This window comes from Anthonomus grandis, chromosome 4 (assembly GCF_022605725.1).
Source record: "Anthonomus grandis grandis chromosome 4, icAntGran1.3, whole genome shotgun sequence".
Taxonomy (NCBI): domain Eukaryota; kingdom Metazoa; phylum Arthropoda; class Insecta; order Coleoptera; family Curculionidae; genus Anthonomus; species Anthonomus grandis.
The window spans coordinates 10,788,772-10,801,483 of record NC_065549.1 but is presented as its reverse complement, the minus strand read 5'-3'; the positions used below and the strand labels follow the sequence as shown (position 1 = coordinate 10,801,483).

The following is a 12,712-nucleotide window of genomic DNA, read 5'->3' as shown; positions in this document are numbered from 1 at the left end:
TCCTTCATTAAACTTCCATTTGTTATTATTTCATTTTTAGGTCGATTCCATATACAGCAAATCTGAACATCACCAATATGTTAATTGAGAGCGCCACAGTGTCCGAATGGACCCTTCAAGGCCTTCCAAACGATGAACTATCCGTTCAAAACGCCCTTATAGTAACTAAATCCAGATCCTATCCACTTCTGATCGACCCTCAGACCCAAGGGAAAATGTGGATTAAAAACAAGGAGGGCGCCAACAATTTACAGATTACCAGCTTAAATCATAAATATTTCAGGACGCATTTGGAGGACTGTTTATCCTTAGGGAAACCCTTGCTTATTGAAGACATTGATATAGAGTTGGATCCAGTTCTCGATAACGTATTGGAGAAAAACTTTATAAAGTCTGGAAGCATCGAGAAAGTTGTCGTAGGTGATAAGGAGTGTGATGTTCTAAAAGGATTTATGCTTTATATCACCACAAAGCTACCCAATCCACCTTATTCTCCAGAGATCAGCGCGAAAACCTCCATTATTGACTTCACTGTTACCATGCTAGGTTAGTGCTAGTAAAAGGGTTTCAATTGTAATGAAATAAGTTTCTTTTTAGGCTTAGAAGATCAACTGCTGGGACGGGTGATTCTAATGGAGAAATCAGACTTGGAAGCCGAACGAGTTGCCTTATTTGAATCCGTCATGCAAAATCAGAAGCGGATGAAGGAGCTTGAAACGAATTTGTTGAGCCGGTTGAATTCTACCGAAGGGTCTTTGGTAAGCCTTTAAATGACCTGACTGTTAACAGGAAGTGCTCCTGAGTGTATCTTTGATAGCACAGCTAATGAAAAGGAATAAAAGTATTCCAGAAGCATTATATTTTTAAGTCTGGACACAAAATCTTCAAAAAGAGTAATTCAATACTTCGTTGAATTTTGGCAAAATGTTTTCCTTCATAAGTTCATCCCTTAGAAAACAACAACTTTGAGTTCAACTTGTACTTAGGGGCAAGGGAGTGTTTTAAAGGAGTGTAATATATATTAACACATATAATAATAAGTTAATTTATCTTATTTGTGTTAAATATGGAATAAAATAAAAAATGGGAACGGATTTAGTCTATTTTAAAGGCAAAAATAACAACAAGCCGATCTTTTCACAAGTAAATACTCATACTGTCATAACATCATATTAAAGGAGAACCGTCATCATAAACGTAGAATAGGGAATCATAGAAATAAACCTAAATAAAAATTTGAATGTGGAGTTAGTGTGTGTGAAATACGTTATATTCTTAAATTCAAATATTTTTTTTAAAAATTTAAAAAAAAAAAAAGTTTTGTCCATGGTTTTATTAACAGGACTGATTTTATGTTTTTTTGTAGGCAGAAAGATTAAAATGTTAAAAATTTGTATCTTAAAACATGAATTATTGAGAAATCTATAATAATTATAAAATATTTAATTGAAAAAATATAAAATGCTTTTCATTAGATATACAGGGTGATTCATTAAGAATAGGCAATCTGTGAACTGGAAATACTATACACACCAAAATATGGCGATTAAGATTAACATATCTTATACAAATGTTGCAGGTTTATGAGATACAGGGTATTTAAAGTTGGAATTTTAATTTGAAATTTCTTAATAATTTTGTGATTTTAAGCAGTATCGTCTTGAAAATTGGCGACTTTATGTGGTTTGACATGAAAATTACGAATTTTGTGGTGAATTTAGCATTATTTATACAGGGCGTTAGTTACACCCTGTTACTTAGGTAAATTACAACATATCTTTTTTGCCCAATCAGTTATGGTTAAAACGACTAGAAAATCCAAAAGGCAGTTCAATTTTGAATAAAAAAAGTACGCTTGTTTATTTCATGTAACTCTATCAGTTTTTAAGTTATTTGCATTTTAAACATTCAGCGTAAAAAATCTTAAGCCACCGTTATTACATTGGCTTAATAGGAATTTATTCTTTTAAATTACCTCTATGCTGGGTAACAACAGTAAAGACAACAAATAACAATCAGTAACAATATTTAAAAAAAAACATCAAAGTAAATGTTCAAGATGCCCGCCTTCCACTTCAATATTGTCGTTTCCACTTCAGTTTTGTCTTCAATTTGTCGATTATTTTTGATATAGCAGCTTCTTGAATTTTCTGTCATAATTCTTCGATGGAATTAATTGTATCTTTGTAAACCATGTCCCTCATGTGTGACCATATTGAGAAGTCTAGAGGGTTTAAGTCTGGAACAAATTCACTGCCACGCCCAATCCACCGGTGATGAAAATGTTTATTCAGGTATCGGCAGAGAAAAATGTGGCGGCGCCCCGTCTTGCATAAACCACATGTTCCGTCTTATGGCTAATGGTACATCTTCTAGTAGTGGGTTTAACTGTTGTTCAAGGAAGTTTAAATAGAGGGGCCCGTTCAGGTTAGGAGGAAGATCAAAAGGACCAATAAAAAAACCAGATATCACACTACACCAAAAATTTACCTTGAATTCATGCTGAAAATGTCTTTCCTTTAGAGGATGTGGAGTCCCACAAATGATTGTTTTTCCAATTAAAAATACCTCGTCAAGTCGCCTCATCGGTGAAAAGAAGGTCATTAAGAAATTCCTGGTTTTCGGTTGTTTATCTAGCATAAATTGAGCAAACTGTAGACGAACTGGTAAATCTTGAGGTAGCAAATTTTGGACAGGAGTATAGTGATATGGACGGAGATTTTCTTTCTTTAAAATTCTCCAGGTAGACGATTGGCTTATTCCTGTTGCCGTACTTAACCGACGAATACTGAGATCTGGATTTTCCGAAATACGAGCTAAAACCTCTTCTTCATCATCGACGTTGATATTTTTTGGAGCACCATTTAAGGTTTTAGGACGAAAACACCACAACAGAATGCTTAGAATACCATGGAAAGCTCACATTACATACATAAAAATGCTAAAAAGAATGAAAAAGATCTAGAATTCCTCCTTAGAACGCCTACAAGAATACATGGGTCGTGTAATAATGATCAATACTCTCTACTGCAAACCATAATACGAGAATTGGGTAAAAGAGGTTTCATAAGAATAGGACAACATGGTTGCGGAACCTACGGAATCTACTTCCAGATTTAAGCATGGGTGAAATAATACCTGTTTTTAAACAAATTGGAAAATAGCCTCTTTTTAAATATTTTTTTATTAAAAGACTTGGGATGGGGTGTACAGTTTTCTTGACTATCATACGTATGCCATCCAAAATCCAGGAGATTTTTTCGTTTTTAAACTTCTTGTAATTTTTATTATTAATAGTTTAGAAACGAAAGCGAGGTGATACTGGTCAGTTTCGGATGACTATCAATAAAACGTTGATGTTTTTGAGCATATTTTCCCCTGGTGTGCAATAAAGTTTATTAAATTAATTTATTTTTTAATTGAGAATAAAGTATTATTAAATTTAACTTTCTCAATTTCATGATTGCGAGCATTATTTATGTCATCATTATATTAGAGCAGATTTTTTATAAAGTAGCAATGTTATTTGCTTTTGCTCATAAGGATCGCAGAGGATTAAAGGCTTTGAATCTTTAAATAATTATTTGTAAAAACCATGACTTTTAACTTAAAAATTAGGTGAACTAAAGGAGTTTTGGTCTTACGATAACTTTTCCCTAATTTTTAAGGGTTACTTGAAAACTTTTTGAGGTATTCAAATAGAGCTTTTACCCAAAAAATGGGTTCCCTGAGGAATCGCCTAGGCGGGTATAAATACATGTGTGATTGGGTTGTTTTCGATTTGAGTGTAATTCTAAATACCTTCTGGCTACACCAAGTCCACCATAATTTGACTGAGCAAAAACGCAAATCATATCATGCATTTCACTGTTGGAATATTCATTATGACGTGGCATTTTCTTATTTTAGAATTTTTACTACAAATAATACACCCTTACTTAGTGACAGTAAAATTGTCATATAATTTCTTTACATGAAAAACTGATAAGTGCTGACACAAACCTACTTGAAAAAAAGTCAATGTAATAACGGTGGCTTAGGATTCTTTACGCTGAATGTTTAAAATGCAAATAAATTAAAAACTGATAGAGTTACATTAAATAAACAAGAGTACCTTTTTTATTCAAAATTGAATTGCCTTTTAGATTTTTTAATAGCCATAGTTTTACGGTAATGCTAATTCTAAGGCTCATCCAGAGTCTGGTACACCTGATCTCCAAATCCTTACCTTGGAGAATTCATAAGCAAAAGCATGGATCTAAGATCTAATAATTATAATAATAATAATAAAAACGTTTATTAATCCAAAAGAAAATATCAACAACAACAAAAGACAACTGTCGGCGAAAATAGGCACATGGATTAAATGGCAAATTTCAGCTTCTAAACAAAAAGAGCTGTTGCAGCCTGGTAAAAAAAATACTAACCCAAAAAAAACACAAGTCACAACCTTAAGGTATAATAGATGTAACACAAATTTGTAACAAATAAAATTAAAACAGTAAAAACTAAACCTAACTCTTGCTTCACTATAAGCAATAGGTATACAAAAATAAAAAGTTGTATGGGCTTAACACTTCAATATTAAGATAAAGCAGTTTTTACTCTTCTCCTAGTATTATTTCGAAAAGCATTTAAAGATAGCGAGAAGTTCGGTATGTATTTATTCACACATATTGCGATATTCAGATTTCGATGTCCAGAGGATTTCAATGTCTTATATTGAGTCCGCGAGTAACAGCCCTGCACTAAATCACCTGCACTATGTCTCTTATGTAGGGAGGACATTTATTTTTTAAGATTCTATAGCAAAACACAGTGTAATTTAACTCTCTTCTTTAAGACATATTCAGCCAGTGCAAGTCCTTTAATTTGTGTGATACCCCATATGGTCGTTGTATCCCAAAGTTTTTACACACGCTTCTTGTTCCTAGGATCAAGAAAAGGGCCATAAACAGTATCACATAAATTTAGATGTGAAAAAATCAGAGACTCGCAGAGCATCTTCCTTGTTTCTAATTCGTCATAACATTATCATAAGCCTAATAATCTATCTTCCTAGGTGGACGATGAAGAACTTATTAATGTACTTCAAGTAACTAAATCTACGGCAGAAGAAGTAACTCAAAAACTCCTAGTGTCCGTCCAAACTGAAAAAAAGATCAATGTAGCCAGAGAGGAGTTCAGAGCAGTAGCAGCCAGAGGGTCCATCTTGTATTTCCTCATAGTTGAGATGAGCAACGTGAATGTCATGTACCAGAACTCACTAAAACAGTTCCTCATTATCTTTGACAGTTCAATCACCAAGTCGGAGAAAAGCAACAACACCACAGAGAGAATTGATATTATTTTGAAATATTTAACTCATGAGGTCAGTTGCGGATCTTTTCAAAGTGGAAATAATCTTTCAAAGGCTTTTTAGGTGTGGATATTCACTCAAAGAAGCCTCTATGAGCGACACAAGTCCTTATTTACTTTGATGATGGCCATGAAAATTGATTTACAAAAAGAGGTGATTACCCATGAAGAATTCATGGCATTTATAAAAGGTGGTGCTTCTTTGGATCTGAACGCTGTACAGCCCAAGCCATTTAGATGGATTTTGGACATCACTTGGTTGAATTTAGTGGAAATTAATAAGCTTTCGGTGTTTGCTGAGCTGCTGACAAAGGTGAGTTGTTAAAATGTTTTTTTAATATTTTATACTAACATTGTTAAAGATCGAATCAAACGAGAGAGAATGGAGAGTTTGGTACGAGAAAGAAAAGCCAGAAGAAGAAGACATACCTTGCGGCTACCAAAAGAGTTTGGATGTGTTTAGGAAACTTTTGCTCATAAGGTCTTGGAGCCCCGATAGGACCCTATCGCAAGCTAGAAAATATATTATGGGTAACACTTTTGCATCAATTAATCTCACTGAAATATGTAAACCAAATTTTGTTTAAGATTCCCTTGGGAATGAATATGGTGAGCCTTGCATATTGGATCTGGAAGCCACTTGGGCCGAATCAGAGCCTCGCACTCCTTTAATCTGTATTTTATCCATTGGATCGGATCCGTCTCCGCAAATTGCCGCTTTAGCAAAATCCAAAGATATCCGTAAGATATCTTAATTAAGAAGAAATAATTAGTATTAAAAAAATCTATTGCAGCTTTAAAATCAGTCTCCATGGGCCAGGGGCAAGAAATCGTGGCCAGAGACATGATCGAGAAATCGATTCTTAATGGTGGATGGGTTTTGCTACAGAACATCCACTTGTCCCTTCCGTTTGCCACGGAGGTGATGGCGTTCTTGGTGGATGCAGAAGAGATTGAAGATTCTTTTAGGATTTGGCTTACGACTGAGGTGCACGAGCAATTTCCAATTGGGTTACTTCAGATGGCCATTAAGTTTACCAACGAGCCTCCGCAAGGTATAATAAATAGAATTCACATTATCGATGAATATGAAATGAATGACCCGGCTATTTTCAGTCTTTAACTTAACCCTTTAAAGTAACTCTAACCCCTGTGGTAACACCGAAAATTTCTTAAATATTCCTGAAATAATCACAAATATTGCAGAAAGTGCTATAATATTACCCCTTAAATTTTCCAGGAATAAGAGCGAGTTTAAAAAGGACCTACCAAAATATCACTCAAGACTTCTTGGACTATTCTACGCAGTCTCAGTGGCCCCCATTGTTGTACGCGGTGGCATTTTTGCATACAGTTGTACAGGAAAGAAGGAAATTCGGACCATTAGGTAGAAGGAAATTTTAATAATTTACTCATGGGCTTTGAACAAATTTCTTGTTGTAGGCTGGAACGTGCCATATGAGTTTAACCAGGCGGACTTTGCAGCGAGCGTCCAGTTTATTCAGAACCATTTGGACGATATGGATCCTAAAAAGGGCGTATCCTGGCCCACTGTTTGTTATATGTTGGGCGAGGTTCAGTATGGAGGACGTGTAACCGATGACTTTGACAAGAGGTTGCTAACAACATTTACACAGGTACTACATCAAGTTAACTATCTATATTTTCTTTGATCTGAGCGGAATAGTCCGAGCGTTTATGTACTGACGTATTACATGTACTTCTTTAGATCACTTTACAAATGGCCTCTCCTATTAAATTTTCCCTAATAAAAACTTTTTAAGGTATGGTTTTGTGACGTCCTCTTGCGTCCAGGTTTCGAATTTTATAAAAGCTACAAGGTGCCGCAAACGAGAAATCTTCACGGTTACATAGACTACATTAACAGTTTGCCAGCCACAGATACCCCGGAGGTGTTTGGTCTTCATGGAAACGCTGACATCACTTATCAAATAAATACTGCAAAAGGTATTTTGGACACCATTTTAAGTGTCCAACCGAAAGAAGGGGGTGGCGGTGGTGGTGAAACGAGAGAAAGTGTCGTTTACTGCCTCGCAGAAGACATGCTAGCGAAACTACCAAATTTGTATAACTCTTTTGAGGTAAAAGAGGCTCTTGTAAGGATGGGTGCGCTGTTGCCCATGAACATCTTTCTAAGACAAGAGATTGATAGGATACAAAGGGTGATTAAAGAGGTGAAATCCACTCTATCAGACTTGAAACTCGCGATAGACGGCACGATAGTTATGAGTCAAAATCTAAGAACCTCACTGGATGCCATGTATGACGCAAGAATTCCAGAGAAATGGCAAAAGGTTGTGTAGAAAACTTGTAGGTTCCAAATGAATATGATGAATTTTTAGATTTCTTGGGAATCAGCTACACTGGGTTTCTGGTATACAGAACTGTTGGAGCGAGATGCCCAATTTAGGAGCTGGTGTAACAACGGAAAGCCAAACGCTTTCTGGATGACTGGCTTCTTCAATCCACAAGGATTCTTAACTGCTATGAGACAAGTAAGCAACTGAGTTAAATTGTTTATTTTTTTGTAAATAAAAAGGGTTAATTCAGGATGTCACAAGGGCGCACAAAGGTTGGGCATTAGATTCAGTGGTATTGCAAAATTTAGTCACTAAATACAACAAAGAGGACATAAAAGAAGGACCTCCGGAAGGGGTATATGTACATGGACTATTTTTAGAAGGCGCCGGCCTGGACAGAAGGACTGGGAAACTTATCGAAAGCAAACCCAAGGTACTGAACGTGGTTTCTATGTTTTTTTATATAATAATGTATAATTTTATAGGTCTTATATGAGCAAATGCCGGTAATTTATATCTACGCGATTAATACTACTGCAGGCAAAGACCCGAAACTGTACGAGTGTCCAATTTATAGAAAACCGCAAAGAACAGACCAAAAATACGTGGGGAGTATCGATTTTGAAACCGATCATAACCCTAGACACTGGACGTTAAGAGGGGTGGCTTTATTATGTGATATTAAGTAGAAATGAGTGAAAAAGTTGTGTAAATTAAAGAGATATGACGTATAGTATAGTCGTATCATTTCCCATAAATTTATTTAGCAGCACAATATTACAAAAAATAAATGAGTTAAATTAACAATTGCCTTCCCTAAGATAAAGTAAACTCTATATGTTTACAACTTAACAACTAAGTAGGTAGTAAGCTTTTATTAAAAAAGAAGAGAAACTGATTTTAGAGATTTATAGTAACCATTTTAACATGATGACATTACACAGACAAAACTTTAACATCATATTAATCACAGAGAGGTCTTTACATCACAGGATTTATTATGGCTAATATATTTCTTATTGATAATGCATAACAAACACAAGTAGAATAGATAGATAGTCAATATTCGAGGAGTGCTGTTTCACCAGTCTAGCTGTCCTTCTCAGGAACAAGTTGTAGTTGGTTCTATGTCCACGGCTATGAAAGGAAATAGCTTGACGGGTCTTGATGGTAATGAATGGCAATGAAATAGCCCATAATTGCAGGAATTAATTACAGTAATAATGAATATCATAAAAACTGACATGTCTCTCAGATTTCTTTTGAATTTAAGAGTTGTTAGATGTAAAACCTCCTCGACTTGATAGTTGGTAAGGTTGATAGAAATTGATCCCAGGAAGATTTATCCTATATGCCATATGCCTATGAAATTTGTATTGAACTTGCTGGATACTCTGGATATGTAAATTGTAAGAAGGGAGGACTACACACATGAACAATATTCTAAGTCAGGATGCACAAGGGAACAATAAAGCAGCCAAATGCAGTCAGTGCTCTAAATATCTCTATAAATGTTTTCACATCTCTTTCTTCTCAGAAGGCACTTTAATTTAAAGTGATTTCAGATATATGGCTATAAGATATAGATATAAGACTGAAATAGCTACAAAGTGTGATACCCAGGACTCTTACATGTGAAACAGATTCAAGTATTTTGTTATTTATGTAGTGAGAAGGATCAATAATGTACTGACTTGTATTGAATGACATTTTTTAACATTTAAATCCATAGAATTAATATTACATTAAGCAATGCGCCTATTGAAGTCACCTTGTAACTTAGCACATTTATCAGGCCATTTTACTTTCAGGTCATCAGCAAAACACTCATGAAAATAGAGAGATGATGTTAATATAAATAGTGAAAAACACAGGTTGTGACTCTTGTGGCACAACAGATAGCACAGGAATCTCTATACATTGGTAGCCTTGGATATAAACAACTTAGAGTTCTACCAATCAACTACAACTCTGAAAACCTTCCTCCCAGGAACTGGTCACAAAGTCAGCTAACATTAGAAGTTTTTATCTCATAGAACAGCCAGCAACAAAGACAAACTGTTCATTGATAAGTTGTGACTGAAGAGAGAGAGTCATAACATCCCAGACAAAACTTTCAAACATCTTAATCACTTGGGAATTATCACCATTTTTATGAATTGCGGTTATGTAACTGGTCTTCCAGTAAAAAGGAAAAACTCATAATTGGAGTTAAACTGCCTCAAAAAACTGGAGGAAAGACCATCTGGTTCCAGCCCTTTACTATCCAATACTAATAACTTGATATAAATGTCAGAAATCAAAATATCTAAATGTAAATCTGTCAAACATAAACTGTGAAAAACCGATTCATTGGGAACCGGACAAGCTCTCTAGATATACATCACAGTAAACAGCTTCTCAAGAAGCTGTTTGCTGTGATATACATTTCAGAAAAGTAATTCACGAATAGTTTAACTATGTAAAACTTAACATAAGCATTTAAACAATTCAGTGTTTTTTCCTATAAAAAGTGAGTTAAGACTAAATTTATAAGAATATCATATAAATGATAAGTTTTGAACCAAATGCTAAATAAGTAAATTACAGATTTTATATATATTAAGTTCTTTATTACACCTAAACCTTATTTAAATTAATAAAGAAATTAAATTGCATTTCTCATTTGGATGTTATAAATTGTCTGTCCAGGAAAACTACCTGATAATTTATGGATAATACGGATAATAAAGATATGGATAATATGAAATAATCATATCTCCATTAATAGGTTAACATACCTTGTCAATAATATATAATATAAAAAATACATATACTTCAAATTTCAATTTTTCAAAGACAAATATAATATAGAGTGTATACAAACCTATATAACCTATAATATACAGGATGTGCCAACAAGGTGTACGGCTAAGATAGCGCCTTAACTATACGAGGTAGAGCAAAAAGTTCTACAGCAAAGTCGTAGGGTTGACTAAAACCTACGAACTAAAAATATTTTTATGTATACCGGGTGTGTCACAAAAAAGTTACTATAAAATATGATTTTTTAAAAAAAAATATATATAATTAAAAATAGCAAGTTTGAAAGTTCTTTAAAAACACCCTGTATTTAAAAATTACAAATTATCATAGTCAGCCTAGAGGAGGTACCCTAGACTAACTGTGGTACAAGCTTCATAGGCGCAAAATAAATTTTAAGTTAATTATGATTTTTTTAAACGAACCCTCTAAAAGGGAAAAAAATAACATAAAAAAATTAATTACGTTGCAACGCCGCATGGAAATTTTAAAAACGTTATACCAAAGTAAAGTACTCTTTTTGCCTCACATTTTAGTACCATAATATACAGGGCGTACCATTTAAAAAAAAATCATAATTTATAGTAACTTTTTTGTGAGACACCCAGTATACATAAAAATACTTTTAGTTCGTAGGTTTTTGTCAACCCTACAACTTTGCTGTAGAACTTTTTGCTCTACCTCGTATAGTTAAGGCGCTATCTTAGCCGTACACCTTGTTGGCACACCCTGTATATGACCGGTAATTTAAATACGCATATGCCAGCTGTCAAATTCAATGTCATTGCGCATGTGTATCGGCACTTTTCAGAATTAACCTTAATTAATTCACCGGTTGAATTAACCAGTTAATCAAACATTTTTCGGTCAATCTGAGTTAGTTACGGTTAGTTAAATTCGGTGAGTTAGTTAAATTCGGAAACGATTCGGTTGATTTTCTTAGAATTGGAAGCATTGATAATATCGATTTCTGTTTGTTTATATTTTAAAATTTTCAAACAAACCAACTATGGAAAATAATGTTTAATGCTTAAGAAACAAAAATTACCCGGTTCCATTGTAAGGGTCTTAGTTTTTGCTGCAATCAGGCTGTTATAGTCGGTATCTATAAACAAGCAAAATTTAAAAAATTATATTACAATTTTACGTTATTCTTCTACTATTCTCACTCAGCCATCAAAATAAAGTTACTAAATTAAAATATTCACCAAAAATCAAAATGAAAAATGAACAACAACAAATTTACAAAAACTAAACCGCAAAAAGTACAAAATTAGGTTAGGTATCTTAGGAAGAATATATTTAACCGACATTCTACCTTAAAACTCTGGTTAATCGGATACCTCTTGTCGGTCGCAACCAGCGGATTTCACCGGTTAATTTTAAAACGTGGGGTTTTTTGTACCGGGTTAATTCTGAAACGCCTCGGTTACTACAGGTACAACCCGATGTATCCACTGGTGAATTTTGAAAAGCGCCCTGTCAACAGCTTCAATGCTACGATGTTGCCAGGTCTAGTGAAAATCCCTCAGGTTTCGTGATTTTTTAACCCTGGATAGTCAAATTATTATTAGTGACAAATTAAATTAAGAAGGAAGATTAAACAATTTAATCAACAAATTGTCTTTTAGTATTTTAATGTTTTTAATTGGCTGTTGAATTTTTTGACAAAACTTATTTAGAAAAATTCAAGACTACACCGTTGCCAGATTTAAAAGCTATTTTTTGGGTTAGGACAGATTGAACAGCCATTAGACTCAAAGTTAGCATGTCAAATGCAGAATCTTTTTATATATTTAATATAAACAGTGAATGCTCGTTAAAATACAATAATTAGTTCAATATTGGTATATCAATAGTAATATGAAGGTATGAACATAAGGAAATGTATTTTAAGGAGTAATTCTGTATGAAAACCAGAATTTACCATTGACTTATGACGTCACTTAGTAGTTTTTTCTGTAGTTAGTTAGTAGTTTTCGAACTTCGAAGTTTAGTATTAACTTTTTTACATTTTTTCGTAAAATATTTAAAAATGTTTGATTTTTTATGCGAATATATAAATATTGTCAACGCGTGTCCAAGATGAGAAATACGTCATATTTTTTTAATAATTATGTAGTTAACGATTTTTAGCAAAATCTGGCAACACGTAATGTTTCTGATTTCTGCTTTTTAAGATGACATCATTGCCTGCTGTGTAGAGACGAAACTCTGTCAATTTTGACAGG

The 12,712-nt window shown here is 33.9% G+C and overlaps 1 protein-coding gene across 1 annotated transcript in view; it reads left to right on the top strand.

Moving 5' to 3' along the window:
• The window catches only part of LOC126735283 (dynein axonemal heavy chain 5), a 45,182-nt gene extending 36,770 nt beyond the window's left edge, over positions 1–8,412 (top strand). Inside the window, exons 40-52 of the mRNA XM_050439229.1 lie at positions 41–546; positions 598–758; positions 5,063–5,371; positions 5,423–5,671; positions 5,721–5,889; positions 5,947–6,099; positions 6,153–6,413; positions 6,599–6,745; positions 6,802–6,995; positions 7,143–7,673; positions 7,722–7,874; positions 7,930–8,112; positions 8,165–8,412. Of these exons, the coding sequence (XP_050295186.1) occupies positions 41–546; positions 598–758; positions 5,063–5,371; positions 5,423–5,671; positions 5,721–5,889; positions 5,947–6,099; positions 6,153–6,413; positions 6,599–6,745; positions 6,802–6,995; positions 7,143–7,673; positions 7,722–7,874; positions 7,930–8,112; positions 8,165–8,368 (3,220 nt within the window). The 3' untranslated portion in view covers positions 8,369–8,412. The remainder of the gene's footprint in view (positions 1–40; positions 547–597; positions 759–5,062; positions 5,372–5,422; positions 5,672–5,720; positions 5,890–5,946; positions 6,100–6,152; positions 6,414–6,598; positions 6,746–6,801; positions 6,996–7,142; positions 7,674–7,721; positions 7,875–7,929; positions 8,113–8,164) is intronic.
• The last annotated feature ends 4,300 nt before the right edge of the window (positions 8,413–12,712 follow it).